The sequence below is a fragment of the Chelmon rostratus genome, chromosome 1 (assembly GCF_017976325.1).
Source record: "Chelmon rostratus isolate fCheRos1 chromosome 1, fCheRos1.pri, whole genome shotgun sequence".
In the NCBI taxonomy this organism is placed as follows: domain Eukaryota; kingdom Metazoa; phylum Chordata; class Actinopteri; order Chaetodontiformes; family Chaetodontidae; genus Chelmon; species Chelmon rostratus.
This window is the reverse complement of record NC_055658.1, coordinates 14,604,595-14,623,623: the sequence shown is the minus strand read 5'-3', so window position 1 is coordinate 14,623,623 and position 19,029 is coordinate 14,604,595. Positions and strand designations below refer to the sequence as shown.

The window sequence follows — 19,029 nt, the reverse complement described above, 5'->3', positions numbered from 1 at the left end:
ACATGGAAATGCCACAATCCTCAGTGGAGGGTCTTGGGTGAATTTTTGCAGGAGGAGGGAAAAACATCCCATTTTATTGCAAAATAAGCAGAACAGAGGATGTGATGGGTCTTCTAGCCACCAGGGCCAGCAGGCGCTGTGGGGCCCCCGATCCTGGAGGAGAGAGGGAGGCAGAGAGGATGTGGCTGCCGAGGGAGCCGCATCCTCCCCTCTCAGGTGCTTTCAAAGCGCACCACGATGCAGACGAGTGAAATTACTCTCCAATTAGAGATAAAGATGTCACTTGGGAGCGAGCCGCAACACAACGGCTCACAGTGAGACGAAGAAGGCGAAGGCACTGTGCGCGCATCACGTCCTGTCAGCGTATGCATCAGGGTGATTCATGACAGATGTAACATGACAAATGTTTGTGCTGAAAACTGCAGAACTTGCTCATAACAGCACCGTCACACTTTCTGTTTAGGAACATTCTCTCTATATTCTTTTCTTTTTGAATCAGAAGTTCAATACATGTATTTCTCAGAGGTTTCTTTTACAATTGCAATGGAGACATAGTTCATGATTTAAAGATATGAATTCTGTACTTCAGAATCCAGAGTTATTAGTATCCACCTTCTTGGTTGAAAATACACGGAATTAAAAATGCTCTTTTGAGATGGAAAAAGCTTTGAACTTAAGAAACATTTCAAGAAGCCTCTCTCTTTTTTTTGTATTGAAAGTTCACCTCCTTTGAGCATACCATAGTTTGGTTCCCTTTCCAAATAATAGAATGAAGTTTAATAGGTCAAGGCAATCAATGTGGAGGTTCAAACAGAATCTTGGAGCTATGATGACTGCACATTTTGTACTTCTCCTTTGTGCATGATTAGAATGAAGATACGGCCAGTAAACGTTTCACGGAAATTGAATAATGAACAAAAGCTCTTTTAGATGAAAAGTTAAGTAAAAGTTGCTTTTCGTAGTCTAATCTCTCAACCAGAGGAAGAGTGATACATCTTTGAATGGATTTGAACATCTGTGTACTCCGCTCTGTGCAGTATGATCGACAATGACAAATGAATTGGACGACTCTCAAACTATTGAGACCTTGAGAGATGATTTTGATAACTGTTGTTTCGACTGTTGCTAATAAACTTTCAGTCTCATTGAGAACACATTTGGGAGTCAAAGGTAAAATGAATAGTCTGACTCTTGTCAGTGATGGAGGAATGCCAAAGTGTCACATGATACATTCTTGGTTCTTTTGAATTGTTGATTGAGCGGCATCAATGATTTCTGACTGTGAAAATGTGGCTGCCACTGAAGTTGTTTATGAAACTGCAGTGGAAGCAGTTTCATAAACAACTTTTTCTTTATCACTAAGGTGGGAGGACAGAAGGTCGTGATGAATTTCTATATCACAGAATTTTGCACTTTTGGCTGGTTTGATATTGTCACCGGACAGCTGAGCCTATATGGTATGTAGCTTACTAGAATAAACATGACATGAATGTTAATAAACATGAAATAAAATACTAAAAATAATGAAAAAAAAAACAAACCGTGACAAACCAGATATTGTGTTAATATCTTTAATATTCACATTTTTATAAATTTCCATTGTGCAACCTTCCCCAGTCACACAGAAAATATGTTAAAGGTTATTTTCATCCTGATGTAAGCAAAAATAAAATTCATTTTGGCAAGCTAAAAGGAGACTGGCAGTGCTACAGGTACATACATATGATATTTCAAGTGGTTTGGTGTAAGAATATTATCTGAGTTTTGACAAAAAATACTACCATCATGACACATTTAGTACCTCTTGTTATTCTGTACCTGACCAAAAACCAAAAAAAAACAAGTTCCCAGTTTAGATCACACTGCGAGTAAAAGCAATTCAGTCATACCTTGAAAACATGATAAAGTGTACAATTCAAAGTGCAATAACATGTAGAAAATCTTTTTTTTTCATTTTCATGAGATTAACATTTGTTAGACTCGTCCGTGGTTAATAAGCACAGCAGCTCCCATCGCAAAGTCTTCCATTTCCCTGTCGCTTTCTGCAACTAGAAACACTTTGATGAGTCAATGCCGCGTGAGCCTCACAGAGCAGGTTACATGTTTAGTACGGCTCTTGCACTGCTGAAATGAAGGGCGTAAATGTTCGAAATCAAACAAAATCCTCTTTTCTTGCAGAATCCAGTTGTCTGTTCTCATCGTGGAGTAGCACCTCAGTGTCCAGAAATTGCTTGAGCTGGGAAGTGGTAAGAGAGAGAGACAAAGTAAGTGCAAAAACAGTAAATAGCAGAAAACAAGACAACAGTGACAGCAGAGTTTATCAAAATGAAATAATCCTGGAGCCATCAGCGCATGAGTCAAAAAAAGTGGATAAATACTGGTGCGTTCAGGCTCTCGCTGTCTTTTAATTGGTCACTCCTGTCCATGTGCAACATTAACCAAATACTTCTTCCCCCTTGACATTGAGAATGTAACAGTCAAGTAAACATGAAACCTAAACCCACTACGGTACATGTGCATTACTAAAAGGGAAAGTGAAGGAGACTCATTTTTTATATTCTCACACAAAGCAAATAAACAGCTGTCTAGCATTCTTCTTCATGGTGTACTCATACATTCATAGCATACGCAGAATAAATTTCTCATACTCTTCCTCGGTGTGCCAATTTTCAGCGTGAAAGCACAAGTGTAAAGGTCGCATTTCTGTTGTTTGTTTGTTAACAATACTGTAACGTGACATGAATCCAGTTAGTAGATGCTGTATGTCATTCTGATCTTCAGTCACGACATAAAACTACAAAGCAACTGCCCATCGTAGCCCAGCTCTAACAGCTGACCTGAACACGGGATGAGAGAACTACAGGAAAAAGTTTGGGAAAAGTAAGAATCACATACAGCACAGCATCACAGTAAAGCATGCAGTCACACAAGGAATGAGGATTCCTTGTAGTGTACATAATAATGCATTCAAGTCTCAGGTCAAAGGTCAAACACAGCTACACTTTTTTTTTACTGTCTGTTTGTGTTCCTTTATTAACATCCAATTATTTTGTGGATTTTATTATTTTATCTGTTTCCACCAATTTGTTTTCTGATGGTCATGTAAATAAATCACATGAAAATCAGCAACAAAATGTAGTAATCAGATATTTGTCAGTGGTGGCTGATGCATGGAGGATTTTTAATGAGGCGGTAAAATGACACAAACCCTCTTTTTACAGTAACGACAGTGATATCTACTGTTTTTTTTCCCCCTGAATTATCGCTGGCAGGCTACAGATGGGGAGCTAATTGGTGCTGTGGAATGCAGCTGTGCTGACTGCTGAACTGTCAAGGTGCTAAATCAAAAGGTGTCTCCTTTGTTAATTATACACAATGCTACAAACAGCCATGTTCGTTTGAGCCCTTCCTTTCCTCAACCATCCATAAATATTTTGGCAGTGGTACAAAAAGGAATAAAAAAAAAAACCTAAACAATTTACACACAATTATCACAGTGGGATGAGCAGACTGCCTGCAGATGTTTGTTTGGATTATAATGGGCTTCCCTAACCCAGACAAGATGCGTTTCCTGCAATCACAGCAGAGCATGCAGCGAGGTGCAAAGCACGCCGGAGCCCCCTGTCAGAGAGAATTAGTGAGGCCTCAAACACACCAGCACCGTAAAACATGCAGCTAGGCCTTACTTTATTTCTCGGATTAGACAAACGTGTAGTGAATCCCGTTGCTTAGAGGAGAGGGAGGCGCCAGAGACACAGGAGGAAGTGGAGGAGGCGGGGGCGGGGGCGGGGGTGGGGGAGGAGGGGTGGGGATGTTAGCCTGTGCTGGAACTACAGAGGAGAGGACAGAAGGGAAACAGAGAGGGAGGAAACGACATCGCTTGTTAGTCAAATGGATAATTGTGGGACAGCTCGTAGGCCACAATGACGGACACACAACTATCAAAGTGTTTAAGATCTGTGGACCACACTTACTGCACGCTTCCTGTGACACTGAGGGTGGGCGACAGTTACAGTTTTTGTGTGGTTATTCTGGTGAAAGTCGGCTGAGAAACGTTTGTTAAAATAACAAGATGAGAATGTTTAATCCATCTAATCCACACTGATGCAAAACTTCCACTGTGACACGATGCAGCTGGATGGACTAAAGCAGCCACAGCACAAACGATAGAGTTGGTAAATTAACTGATGAGTCGATGGACGGAAAATGAAGCAAGATCTATCTATAAGATTTCTAAATTATATCTGGTGATGAAAGATATTTGAAAAATGAAAACTAACTTATTGCAAAACTATGAAATCACAGATTACACCACGATTACACCTTACACCATCACAAGATGCAACTAACAATTATTTTTATTATCGATTGGTCTGCCGATCATTTTCTCCAATCAGCTAATTGTTTTGTCTGTACAACAGTGAAAATGGCCAATCATACTTTCCCAGAGCCCAATGGAGCATCTTCAAATACCCTGTTTTGTCTGAGCATCAGTTAAAAGTTTACTCTCATATTTGAAGAAGAAAAGCATTAAATCCTCTCATTTCACAAGCTGACACCAGCTAAAGTTTGGCCTTTTTGCATGAAAAACAACTAAACTGACGTGTCCATTACCAAAGTAAGTTTGCAAACCTCCAGGCTTTTGTTTTCAGATGTTTTTCAGATGTGTGCTAATAAAAAAGTTTTCTACTGATTTCACATCATATCAACGTGATTTCAGACAACATGTGTTTGTGCTTCAGAATCCCAAAGAGGAAGTGATTTGAAGATGTGTGATGAGAAGAAAGTCATAGAACGGTGCGAATGGTTCACATCACCTTCACCGTCAGTCGTTTATTGTGATCTGCTCGCAGCGGTGTGCTTTATTCCCTCATCATTTGAACATTTCATCAGCTTCAATGAATAGTTTAAGAGGCCCTACACGAGGAAGTTTCTTTTGCAGATCATTAATATTTCGCAGATAAATTAGAGGTTCTTTCAGTGTTTCCGACAAGTAATTACAAAATACCAAATTTGGAATAACAAATTCAACAATCAAAAACACCTTTTTAATATATACTGTATAGAATTTTCCGCGCTTCATATTCCTGCTTTTATGCCGGCATTATTGAAGTCTCTCATGCATAATACTGTGAAAAAGACTCCTCTTTTAATTCAGGGATTTGAAAGTGCACCAGCATACCTTACTTTAACACCAAAGGGAGAGAACGTCGTTGATTCAGTCTCCACTGACAAGATGCCACCAGTTATATTCTCTGACATTTCTCTATGCTGGAAATAATGTTATAATTGTTGACTTTGCCTCACTGTGCATATTAAGCTTCCACACGCGCTGACAGCTTGAGTGTTACTGTGTGTGACAGATATATATGTGCGTGTGTGTGTGTGTGTGTGTGAGGCGGTCGGACTGACAACCTGGTGCAGCTACAGTGAAAATGAACTTGCCTGTCTGCTGTAGAGTATGAAAAAGATGAAAAGTGAGCGCAGTGTCTTTTATGCAGGTTCAGAGCTGCGTTCAAAGCAGCAGTGATGGTATGCAGAAGGAGAGTGGAGATTGACTGGGTCATTGATCAGCACACAAAATGGCCTCATCAAGCGATTCCTCCCCTGTCTGAAAGATTCTACATGGATCGCAATTAGAAGCTATCTGCGCTCCTAAGAAGGAATAATGTTCAGTTATTAGAAAATGAACAGCCCCATTGCTTGACTCTGCACCTTACACCCTTCTCATCTCCACTCCATCAATCCAGAATTCTCCCTATTACCACGTCTTCTACCAAAAGATGTCAATTTGATGCTGGAAGAATATTTACTGAAGCTGTCAGTGCTGGTACACTTTTTTTTGGCAGATAGTAATTATTTCTCTAGTGTTTCTGTGGAATAATAATTTTTACACTCCTTTTAAACGCAAAGACGTATAAACCTACAACAACCTACAGGCTCAAACGAACAGATGACATAAATGACTGACCTGCGACTAGTTTGCTCTTGAGCGACGCCTCCGAGGCGAGAGCGTAGGACATGGTGATGATCCTCTCCTGCTCCTGCAGAGCCGAGTCCAGTGCCACCACCCCCACCTCTGGCTTGTCCACAGGCACTGCAGATGCTAGGTTTTGCACACTGTCCCGTACACAAAGAATTAAAACACCAAAGTGACCAAAAATGATGCATTCATTATTAATAATGTGGAAATGCACAGACTGGTGTGAGGGCATTTTTTTTGCCATAAGCCTGAGCTACAGTTGCGTGCCTTTGAAGGCAGCAGCAATTTAGCACCATGCTCATGGACAAGGGAAAAGGTGGATGATTGGCAACAAAGGGCTTGAACCAGCATTTAACTGGTTGCTTAGCAAACTTCCTGAAACCCCAAAATCAGCCATTTATGAACAACGCTTAAATACAAATGTTATTTTATCTAATTGTATTTAATTTACCTGGACTTTGCTAAGATGCTCTTGATGCGCTCCACCTTGCGATGGCGATCCTCCACCTCCTGTGGACTGAGAGGCTCCTCAGGCTCTGAATCTATATAGCGCTCCGGAATCAACACTTTCTGCGGCTTGGAAAGCTACACAACACAGATAAAGTGTGTGTTAAGATCTAAACTGCTTTATCATCATTCTTGTTATCAGGTCACCCACCTAAAAAATATACGTCTGTCCTCACACAGCTGAAGGATACACAGATGGAAAAAAGAGAAAAACAACGTTCACTAAGCTAAGCTAAAAACAAGCAGTCAATGCTTTCGCTGTGCGAGGGTTTGTTTGTTTTTATACTTACGACCAAAAGGGGGTGCTCATGGGATGATACTGTGCTCTTTACGAGTGCCCGACAAAGGTCATTTCAGCAGAAAATATGTCAGAAATGTATGTCCTGCATAGTCAGCAAACATCTTTTACCCTCCACAACCTGCGATCAGTGCAGCAGCACTTGTCTGTCCACAATCCAATGGCAATGTTGCTGGCATTAAATTCAGAGCTTATATTTAGTAAAATCAATGAATTTGATAAGGTCAAATTTATTGTCTTTGTACTGTTTTCAATTGAGTATGTGTAAAAAAGAATTGGCAAATAGTCTCATTCTGTTTTATTTGTGTTACACAGTGTCCCAACTTGTTTGGAATCAGGGACTTTTTTTGTTTGTTCTTTCTATGTAGTGCTCAGTGTACATACTCAGCATCATATTTATGTACGGCTGAGATATCTGAGATATCTTACCTCTTTGTTGAGGTCCACGTCATAGTCGAGTGGTTCCAGGTCGACCTCGTGGGTGGGAGGGGTTGTGGCCGTGGAGCGGAGGGTCAGCCATTCGTCCGAGTGCGAGCGCGGTCTCTCTTTGTGCTCGGGAGGTCTTTCCTCCCCCTGAACACTCCTAACGCCCTGCGCCTCCTCCCCCTGAACAGCCCTCTCGAGCAACTGCAGGTCAAAGTCCTGCTCTCTCTTCCACTGGACAATGCACAGAGGAAACAAAGCAGACTGTGAAACACATTACAGGATGCAGCCATCAGGTGGTCGTGTTCGTCAAGTAAACGTGAGCCTTTCACTTGCCTTCACACATTATTTCATGGAGTAAGTGCTTTGCAAACCTCTAGCTGTCAGTGGTTATTGGCTGCAGAAAGACAGTGTGTGTGTGTGTGTGTGTGTACAGGTGTGAAAAAGGGAAATAAGAAAGAGCATGCATCGATACAGATATGTATGCATGCTAATATGAAACCGAAATGTGTCAAGTCACAGCATGCTATAAACTCTCTACAACAGCGATAAAGACGGCAGCACACTGACACCGAAACAAACGGGAAAGATCACTTCACTCATACTGATACAAACACGACCATACGAGTGCATTCAGAGCAAAAAAATATAACACATAAAAAACATGGCAATGTGAGTTCATTAGAAAATAATGTTTATTTATTTGCAAACATTCACATTTGAAAAAGGAAGTGCTCTTATAACTAACAATTAATTTGCAGATAAAACACTGAAGTCACTTAACCTGTATGAAATGGACGTCATACACATTAGTACTGTCTAAATAAAAGGCTTCCTCTCACAAAGGCTGGGAAATGGGACAACAAGAGGCCCCAATCCCTTAATACTCTTTATCTTCATTTAAGTAAAATAAATGAAATCCAGCAAGAAAAATGCCATAATTAGGTTGAGATGAGTAAGCTTAAACAGGCTTTGCTGAGTGTATGTCAATGTCTTGGTCAGTAGAAAATAAGAAGGCACTTTCTTTCTCTTTCTCTTTCTCACACACACACACGCACACGCACACACACACACGCACACGCACACAGTCATGTTTCCATAATTTCTGGGGACATTACATAGACTTGTATTCATTTCCTGGAGACTTACCATAACCATAACCATAACTGCCGCTTGACTAACCCTAACCTTAACCCAAGTCTTTACCCTAAAATGTGACTGTGTCAACAGATTTATGTCCCCTACAATGTGAATAATACACATCCACACACACACACACACATACAATCACACACATAAATTGACTGCTTAGAGACTTAGCGACAACACACCAAAGGATAGTGAGCATTAATGTCTAACTGAGGAGAGACGGGACTCTGGTGAACAGACACAAGCCACTGTTACAGGGTAAAAAAAAAGTAAAGGTGTACAATAAAAGTACACTGTCAGAGTGAAAGAAACCACAGCCAGGAAATGGAAGGTTTTTGAGGAGAGGTGAGAATGAATGGAGCAAGCAGTGTTAATGTCTGTTACAGAAATGAATGGATGTGAGGTGCAGATGCCTTGGAAGGCCTGTGTCTGAGGTTATTAGTGTGTTATGTGTTTGATAGGCAAAGATACACTGTTTGTCGTGTTTCTGAGCAAGAATACCATCGCTATTCAATGTAAATCTTAATTATTTCCACTTCATAATAAACACAATTATATAAGTACTGTACAAACTTTTTGTGTTAAGTATAAAGCATAAACTGTTATCCACTTATCTGTGTAAGCCTTTTTCACAGGAGGCATTTTTGACGTATCACAGTAGGAAAAACACAGGTGTGAATAATGAAAACAATCACGGCTGAATTCCACTTAGCTGCTTCAGTTTCAGGGTCCTGCTATTCTCCGTGTTCGCTCACTGCCACACTGTTCTGGCTTACTGGGGCAGCTGAATAACACGGAGCCATTGTTAATGTTATTAGCAGCACTTGTGCTTTTCCCACCATGACAAGTCAAAATGTCTGCTGTAAAAAAGTACTATTAAATTCAACAACATGCATGAAATAAGCACAGTTAGAGCCACACAGTGAATAACCATCCTGCGCTAATTTAACATATTACTATCGACTCTGTAATGGCAGCAACAGGAAAAACTGCACTGAGTAATGGCATGCATGACTACCGTAGATGGCCACTCTCGGTTTGGTTGTCGTCATGCATGAGAGTGTGACGTGTGATATTGTTCTAGTAACATACTGATCCCAGGTCTGCAGAAAGCGGGCGCGAGGATGAGGGCGAGGCGCGCGACGATGGAGAGGCGTGGCGGTCTCCATGACTCAGGGTGCGTTTGCGCTGGCGGACGAGGGCCTTCTGGTGCCTCTTCATCCTCTCCAGCTGCTCATCAGCACTCATCTTGCTCCTCTGCTGCTGCTGCGCCGGGTCCCCGGAGTACAGACGCTCCAAGGCACTTTTTGGTCTCTCCTGAGAGGAGTAGAAGGAGAGTTGATAACCGAGCGAGGAAAAAAAATAAAAACAAACCTCACAAGCAGGCGAAAGCTCATGTTAATAAGGAATGAAAAAGGAACACAATGCACAATTCAGTTTTCACAAGTAATCAGCTGCACAGTGTATGTTAGACCACAAATGCTTATTTTTCTTTTCCAGAATAATCCTTATTTACAACCTGTTTGAACACATTATAGTTTTTCTATTGATAAAATTGGAGCTTGACAAAGTTCTCACATCAAGATATAATAGTTCTTCTCATGTCTAAATGATTCAGATAAACCTGAAAATTAAAACCAAATCTTTTAAAAATGGAAATTTGTTTTTCTAGTAAAACACTAAAAAAAACTTTTGACTCAGTGGGATAAACATGAGTTTTTACTGTGTGACTTTTAACACTACCCACCACACAAGCTTATCTTCATTTGCTACCACAATGACCACATTTTACAAACCCATTACTCATTTTTTCAGCACATTGTATTCTTCACTGACTTCCCACCTGGAAGTGGAGTCACATACTGCCGTGCTATCTCTCACCATTGTGTCACAATATTCTCAGGGAGCCTCACCTTCACGCCAGCAGCTGAGGTTGCTCTTCGGAGGGTCACATACGAGGAGATGCTCGAAGACTGATTTAGCCTAAGCGAGGAGGCAGTCACTCCTGAGGGGAAGCCAAGAAACATAACATATACTGACACTGTGATTTTAAATTATCGTCTTTTTTGTTGTTTCTGTGTGGACCCCAGGAAGACTAGCAACCACTTTATGGAAGCTAATGGATAATCCAATTCAAGAATAAGAATAAACAAACATTAAAATGCTGTTCTCCACTTTGCAATGTAGTCAAACAGTGGTGTAAAACAATGAGCATTTGAAATATACCACAGCTACATAAATCTATTGTACTGGTTCGATCATCCGTGTACCTCGGCTGGGTAACGTCTGGTAGCCATCATGTCCAGATGCGACTACACCGATGTGGCTGGAGCCGTCTCCAGCTCCCATAAGCTCTGGGTCGCTCAGGAAAGGCCGAAGTTCCACCTGAGACACACAGACAGGGAGTAGAAACTGTGTATTTTTGTGTGTGTGCTGCATAGATGTGTACATTTCACACACTGCATGTACCTTACTGTCTCCATTAGTGTACTGGCCAATCTCTCTGTCCCTTTTGCGTTCATCTGACTGTCGTTTGAGGCCGCGTACAGAGGTGTGTCTGATGACTGTGGTCTCCCGGGGCAGCGGGGGCACAGCAGGGGGATGCTCATCAGGACTGTAGAGCTGAGGTAGAGGAGGTCTGGGAGGCACATCATCCTCACACTGCACACAGAACAACTGTGAACTACTGATAAATACTTAAAATGACAAACAGGCACCAAGCTCACATTGCTCTACAAAATCCTACCAATGGTGCCACACTATTCTACTGTAGGGTTGCGACGGTATGACATTTTCACAGTAAGATAACAGTATCAGTGTACAGTAACCCAGAGAAGAAAAGGTCCAGCTTTTCTGTAAGGCGTCATGTGATATCTTTGACCAATCACATGTGACTAGTTTAGTAGTAGAAAGACTTATTTTTCTGCCAAGCATGTGCTTTATTTTGTAACAAGCAGCTGAAGTTTACTACTGCGGCAGGGGTCACTCACCCATTTAAGCCCACTGGTGACGGTTGCAGAGTGGCGTAAAGGCTGCTGGCTAGGGCTGGAGGAAAGGGTGGGGGTGTGGCTACTGGGGCTGAGGTGGGGGCTGTGCTGCTGCTGCTGCTGGGACACTCTCATCTCCATAGCAGACGGGCTCCCAGACACAGAAGGCACTGATGACACCGACACTGAAGGCACAAATTTCCTCTCTGGGGATTTGATGTATATGAACATGTAACATGAATACACACACGCTGTAAAGACAGTGCGTTCTTTTCCCGTGGGAAATGTTCAAGGCATTAGCATCGAGTGTACGATTAAGAGCTTCAGTGAGAAGATACAGTAGCTTGACCGTGTTGCTTGCCTTGCATTGTACAGGCAGCAAATGTCATTTGCTTTGCATGCAGGAAACCTCCAGGTCGCACTTGTCTCACCTGGGTTGGTGACGGAGGAGATAGTGACTTTGTAGTTGGCTTTACTGGCGCTGAGGCCTGCGATGACATCCTCAATCCTCCACAGCTCTTTTCTGATCTGGACTTTCTCTTGCTGCTCACAGAAAAACACAGAAACAGCAGTAGTCTGTAATTCATGCAGAGCCTCCCATTAGAGTGAATGACTTGTTTATGTGTGTGTGTGTGTGTGATAACAGAGATCAGTGAGCCTCAGACCTGAGTGAGATCGCTGCGGCTCATCTGTCCCTGCAGGGCCGACTTCAGCCAGTCCACATCTCTCTCCAGCCGGCTGTACTCATTCCACGCGTTCTCCATCTCCTGCAGAACAAAACAGAGCACGCTCCAGCTTATAGTAAGGCATCTCACGAGAGTCCCATCCATTATACAGAGATTTGCGGTCACACTTGGACGTACAGTAAAGCCCATGTGAGGTGAGATGATGCTAGGTGTAGTAGACAGCATGTGTTACTTCATGTTTCTTTGCTTTTTCACTTGAATCAAGTTTTTTAAAATCTGAATCACATGTATTTGATCTATTGTTTCCATTGTTCAGTTAGTGCCTTTCACTCTTACAGTGTTAGAAATGTCTTTGACACAAATGTTTACGCATGTGTAATCTGGTGGTTTATCTGTAAATGTTTTATTGAAACTCATCTTTTTCCATTGCAGCACTGAACATTTTGAATATTAGTCAACATTTTGGCATTTTGAGTTTCTTTGCAGCCTCAGGTTTCCCCAAGCACTCATTTTGATAGTCACAGTCAACCTGAAACAGTTGCACCAGTTGCAGAAACCATCAAAAGGGAACAGCTAAAAATAGAAGTGAACATCTTGTTTTCAACCAATAACAACATAATAGAAGTGGTAGCATGTACTCAGCAGTAGAGGAGTAGTCAGAGTACCTTATCTGTCAAAACTAAATGAACTACGTTTTCATTATTAGTGTAATGAATCTGTGAGTGCAGCTTGTGTCTTACTGTGGAGACTTGGGATATTTCAGCCCTGATGTGCACCACGTCCTCTTGTAGTAATTTCTGCTGATAGGCAATCTTCTCAGCGTGGGCCGGCTGATCTCTGTACTGCTCCATCTGCTGGTGGGAAACATCCAGCACAGACTCCAGCTTGTCCTAGATAAGGACATGAAAGACACAGTCATACAACCCCGATTCCAAAAAAGTTGGGATGCTGTGTAAAACAAATAAAACACAATGCGATCATTTGCTGATCCTTTTTGACTCTCTCTTCTACTCAATTGAAAAGAGTGGGAAAGTTGTGGAACACTCCAAAAACACCTGTTTGGATCATTCCACAGGTAACAGGTGATAGTATCATGATTGGGTATGAAAGGAGCATCCTGGAAAGGCTCAGTTGTTCACAAGCGAGGATGGAGTGAGGTTCATCACTTTGTGAACACATGATTGTATAAAGGATGTTACTACATGGGCTCAGGGACACTTTGTCGGTTTGTTTGATTGCACTCATGTTTTACACTGAGTCCCAAGAAGGATTTATGGATCACACCAATACAGGCTGACACACACAGATAAATACTCATTTTACACATGTATGAGACACAAACCTTGTCCTCCTTCAAAGTGCGTATCGTGGCCTCCAGCTCCTGTAGAATCTTGTCTTGTTCACACAGTCGACTTAATTTCACCTGAACAGAAACAAAATGAAATAATAAGAATGCAGGAAAACAAAGGACAAAATCTAATCTATGCGTTTACCTCCAAAAGACACCACGCACAGAAAGAACAGCACAGAGATAAAACAGCGACTGCCCCGGCAAGATTCAGTATCTGTTTACAGCCGAGGCCGACTGTTCCATTCTTGCCTTCGCTCAACTGTATTCACAACAACGCAGCCAGATAAGACGAATTGATCGTCTAGTGTAGTCTTCGCCGTCTGTAAATATGTCAATAAGGCTCATCTATGTGAAAAGCCTCGGGGGATTCCTCTCATCAGCGCAGGGAGGAATATCAAAAGGCTCTCTACTGTCTGGTTTGAGGGTGAGATCTGGTAATACCCATTATAAGTAATCATAATCAAAAATCCATATTTTCAAATTCACTTTTGGAGAAAACCGCATTTATTGAGAGTGACAGATTTGTTTTCCCAGAAATGGGTTATGTGTTTATGAAAACAACATAAGACTGCCTAGTTCACAGTCTTTCTCACACAGTGTATTTTTTCCTCAGATCTATTTATCATTCTGTTCAATTAATAATTAAGCTGTTTTTATTTTGCTGCCGTATATTGTTGTTTTTAATTGCATGAAATATTCATTGTTCGGACAATTTTACTGGCAATTTCTTATAAATTGTTAAAGTGGAACAATGCTAATGATGAAAAGCCAGGACATCCATCTTATTTACCTCTATTCAGCAGAAAACAAAGAGTGAGAAAAGCAGGATCAGGCAAATCAAACTGAAAAATTTAACAGCTCAACATCTAAAACTCCCATTACATGTATTTTTCCCTTTAAATTGCAGGGAGGAAAATAAAAGCTGTGGTCGATACTCTCAGGCCCTCACTGTGCAGCGTGGATGGGTGTCCCCACAGTGTTGCAGTGTACATACGTTCCCTTCCCTCCAAAGCCTCTGTTTACCACAACTTAAGAACACACACACACACACACGCACACACACACACACATGCAAACCACACTAAAACACAGTAAAGTCAGACTCAAGTCAGCTGCCTCTCTGTAGTGGATTGTAAGAAGTCGGAAATGGAGATCTTAAGGAAAAGGAAGAGACGGTTAAACAGGGTGCTTACCCTTTAAATCCTGAGAACATAATGATTCACTTACATCAGCATCACTTTCAGCTATTTTCACAGGCCTCGACGGTCTTTCTGTTTTTAAACTCTCACGTCCAGTAACCTGAAATTGCCACAGATGAAATTAAATGTTTAATATCAGCAATGGCGTGACATTTTTTGAATACCTTTACTTTAATACTTCCAGTAAACAGACAAGAACAACTGCATGGATTTTAAACATACGGTGACAGTATTAGACACATCAAGCTGGAATCACCAGAAAAAACAAAGCAAACAAACAAAACCAAAAAAAAGCATGAGCTGATAAAACAAAATGTTGCACAGAAGTGAAGCACAAACACTTCTGCAGAGAGAGTTTCTGCATTTTTGTGTTTGGGAAAACCCTATAACCCCCAAAGCTGCTCTTTCCTGGCTGCTTATTACTGTAAGGTCCTTTATATCAACAACGAGGGAGGATTCATCAAATGATGATTTTTCTGGTTCAAAAAAAATATTGGTTTACATTGTATAAATTTAAGGTCAAATGGGGTAAATGTTAAACTGTCAGTTATCAGGGCCTCTGGTTTCATGACGGCGTGTTAGGGCAGTATGTGCTGACAGAGACAGCAGTGACACTGCGGGCAAAGCCTGCGGTAACACACACTGACTAGAACAGAATCAGCCGCGTGTAGCTGCACCAGCCAAGGCACTATGGATATCATGGACGTCGTCACAGTTTATCATAACGTTGTTATATCTGTAAAAGTTCAGTTTGCCAAACAAACCATAACGGCCTACAGCTTGCCATGCCACCAGCATGACTGAAAATAAGGAAATGTGTCTGCTAAATGACTTAAATAAGTACTTAGTCTCTTGAATTATGCTAATTGGATATCTGTGTCATTAAAGTAACTGAAGATGCATTATACTCTATTATTTACAGCTATAGGGATAACTAGATAGATATAATGGCATTCTTTGATTAAATTACAAAATAAATGTAACTGTATTAGGTTATGGTTACAAAGAAGAAGTATGTGATTAAAATGCTGGTGGTCAAGCTTATATGTAGATATAACTATAATTCTGTCATTTTGCATCTTTTCGCCGTGCAGGAATGTCTTTTGGCATATTTCTGGAAAACGTGGGACAGCAAAGCCTCGGGACAAATTTGAGCAACACCATCAGAGGTAGGATGGCTTACAAGCAACTGCCTCTACGTCGAGACAGGCTCCATTCATTTCGCTGGGTGCAGTTTGGCTCTCTTTGACCTTGCACCACCACTCACCTGCCAATCAAATCAATACGCAGTTCTCTTGGCAACCTGAGTCTGCCGTGCCACGTCAAGGTGGGTGGCCATGTCAGACAAAAACTGTAACTTTAAAATTTAACAATATTTTCCTTATAAAATCAGAAAACATCGGTGCACAGTGAGAAACTTGTTTACTAGCAGCGAAAATGTTTGACATCAAAATGCTCGACATCAAACCCGAGGAAACATCTACAGGTAAGGTAATATACAGCACCTCCAACCCCAGCCTTACATTACTTATTATATATTTATCAGGGCAACTGCACTTGTTCACTTACTTTCCATTTCAGGGCCTGTTTGGTGTCATTATATCCCCACAGTATGTGGACTTAAACATGGTTGGGTTCAAGGTCTTTACAGCAAGCTTAATATACCTTCTCCTGTTACTCTTATGCTCTGTAATTTTTCTCTTTTGCTATCAGTATAATAATATAGGGACTGTCAGTCTGTGCATCCTATCCAGACATTCTCCAGATAACGGGCCAGAGGCTTGTCTGCCAGTCGTCTGTCACAGTTACTAATGCATGAAGCGTTAGCATCATGAAGTGTGGGTGGAATATTCATAACACACCCACATCAGGACCACCACACCCTACACGGCGGTACGGACCAGTGCAAATGGGAGACTCCGTTAAAGGGGCATTCCGCCTATTTTGCATGTCTAAGTCAATTACTAGTCATGTGGAGCACTACACAGCCTGTGAGAACAGTTTTATAATGTATTCTGTGGTTCTGGAGGGAGCTTTGTCAAGTCTGGGAAAAACTGCTGAAATTATCCCCAAGATATCTTAGCTTGGGCTTGTAAAGTTTCTTAAAAGGAAGCCTGTGTTACATACTCGCAGTTTGAAAGACGTGGGTGTTTACCGGCCAGGGAGGGTCAAACGAAACACGAGATCATGCTAAAAGTCAACAATCATGTCAAAATGAACACATTTTGACCACTTTTATTTGTAATCTTTCTTTTAGAGGTTCACCAAATTTATGTAAGTTAGTTTCTGTAAACGTTCTGTAGTTGTCTATCAAGACCACGGTGAACACACACCACCTCACATTATTGTTGGCTGCCACGATGAAACCAGAGGCCCCATAGTTGTCGCTGCCATATAACGACATGGCCAGTGTAGTTCTTTAAAGAGCACCATTGGGTCATCTCTTATGCTCTAACAAGCAAAACAAAAGCAAAGTGAAGATACAACAAACATTCGATCCATTCAGAAATGCTTAACAGCATGCAAGGAAGTACTCTGGCATAACGACTTCCTTTCCGTCATCTCAGATCTCATAGCAGTGTTGGGAGTATCACGCAGTGAATGATCGGATCAGGGTATCCATGTGCAAAATCCTGCATAATTTCCAGGGGGATGCATCACATTCCTTTTGAAAAGCAGTGGAATGGTCTGTTTCACTTTGTATGCACACCATCCTTACATTCCAACAGTACCCAAAACTCGGAGTGGAGTTTTCAAACGCATTGTGTACTGAAACGATCATCGGGTCAATACTTTGGATCTGTTTTGAAACAGGAAATGGAGAGGAGTTACAGGACGTACTGTACATCGTTAGATGACCTCCCTCCATTCCAAAACACAACCCATGTTTTTAATTATAGCACTGTGGTGTTAAACATACAAATCAGTTCGGCTCAAATGCTTTGCACAGGTGTAAATGGAATTTATGCCAGTAGATGACTAAAAGAGACAGACTACTTAAATACAACAGTAACAGGCCTTTGCAATTACACTATTTCTCGCGTAGGAATTGGAGTTCCCATGACTCGACATTTTAGAAATTCAGCCATGTGCTTATAAAAACTTCAATTCCCATCAGGAGCAGCTTAATATCAACATGTGTTGGGGTGAAATAATTGCAGCTGAAAGCAAAAACTATCATCCAATGGAAAACACTGCGACAAACAGAACATCAGGACTTCTACACATGTAATAAACCAAATATTGCTGTCACTTTATGACAGTCACATTGGACTATTTCTTGGAATCACCAGACTATTAATGCAAAAATGGCTACTTTTTTAATCCTAAAATGGATAATTTACATAATAAAACGACAGTTGAAAGACACATTAATTCCACCGTAAGGAGACAGAAGAAAAAGCACAGCGCAGAACAGAGGAGAGACAGGAGAAGGGGAAACAGGGAGGCAGATGTTGGAGGCAGCAGCAGGAGAACAAGATTGCAGTCCACAGAAGGGAGATGAAGAAGAGGATGAAAAGGATAGAGTGGCATTTACTTCGTTGGGGCCCACCTTCAGATCTAGATACTCCAGGTCCTTCTTCAGTTGTATGTAAGTATCATCAGCCTTTAAATGAGCAGTGGAGAGATAAATCATTTGAAATGAAGCTGCAGAGGATAATAGGTGACCAGATGACTCCTAAGGCCTTTATTTGCTGTTCAGAACTTTAATTAACTTGGTCTCAATTACAGTTTACTTCCACCTCTGTATTTTTATCCACAGTTAGTAAAGCCAAACTGTAATTAAGTAATGGTGTAATTTTTGAACTGGTTGAATGTCTCATGTTTGACCTCATACACAACTGAGCAAGGTCTTGTGCATGACATGTGGTCAAACTGAGTGTACGCATGGAGGATGGCCAGAGAATGGTTGGATGTCAGAATCTGGGTGGAGCTGTCATTACTGAGCACCGTTGCAGCGTCACTGTGGTCTGCTAGTCTTATAGCAATGCACTGTTTGTGAGCAGGCTCATAAGGGTGACTGTGGCCTGATGGCTGCTTCAGAGTAAAAAACATCAAGAGCTCACAGACGTGTAGATATAAATGCGCTGTATTACATATTCTTTTTGTGGCTGTGAAGGGTTATACTTCTATCAAACAAAGGAAAGGTGCAAAATGCAGGCACAGTCAACAAGCAACAAGCTTCAAGTATCACATATTACTTCTTACAAATAGAATAACACACAGCCTCTTGAAGCTTTTCCAGGTTTTGAATAAGGTGGATGAGTGAAAACTACTACAAAGACACTAATGTTTAGCTTAAAGGCAATTTGGACAATCTAAAGTGCAATGCAGCGCATGCCAAAATTCTTAAATAAGCAAGACAACCAAGCAATGCCAACAGACTGCACAGTCTTATGAATGACAGGGAAGTAATGTGTGGGATTGGCTGGGGAGAGGGGGACC

At 41.4% G+C, this 19,029-nt stretch overlaps 1 protein-coding gene across 1 annotated transcript in view; it reads right to left on the bottom strand.

Annotated features, from left to right (window-relative positions):
* Positions 1-1,655: 1,655 nt before the first annotated feature.
* The window catches only part of plekha7b (pleckstrin homology domain containing, family A member 7b), a 53,483-nt gene continuing 36,109 nt past the window's right edge, over positions 1,656-19,029 (bottom strand). Inside the window, exons 12-26 of the mRNA XM_041939819.1 lie at positions 18,137-18,190; positions 14,612-14,683; positions 13,376-13,456; positions 12,774-12,923; positions 12,013-12,114; positions 11,779-11,890; positions 11,351-11,553; positions 10,830-11,021; positions 10,631-10,745; positions 10,274-10,365; positions 9,453-9,677; positions 7,218-7,445; positions 6,435-6,568; positions 5,972-6,120; positions 1,656-2,236 (exon numbers count right to left, since the gene is read on the bottom strand). Of these exons, the coding sequence (XP_041795753.1) occupies positions 2,214-2,236; positions 5,972-6,120; positions 6,435-6,568; positions 7,218-7,445; positions 9,453-9,677; positions 10,274-10,365; positions 10,631-10,745; positions 10,830-11,021; positions 11,351-11,553; positions 11,779-11,890; positions 12,013-12,114; positions 12,774-12,923; positions 13,376-13,456; positions 14,612-14,683; positions 18,137-18,190 (1,932 nt within the window). The 3' untranslated portion in view covers positions 1,656-2,213. The remainder of the gene's footprint in view (positions 2,237-5,971; positions 6,121-6,434; positions 6,569-7,217; positions 7,446-9,452; positions 9,678-10,273; positions 10,366-10,630; positions 10,746-10,829; positions 11,022-11,350; positions 11,554-11,778; positions 11,891-12,012; positions 12,115-12,773; positions 12,924-13,375; positions 13,457-14,611; positions 14,684-18,136; positions 18,191-19,029) is intronic.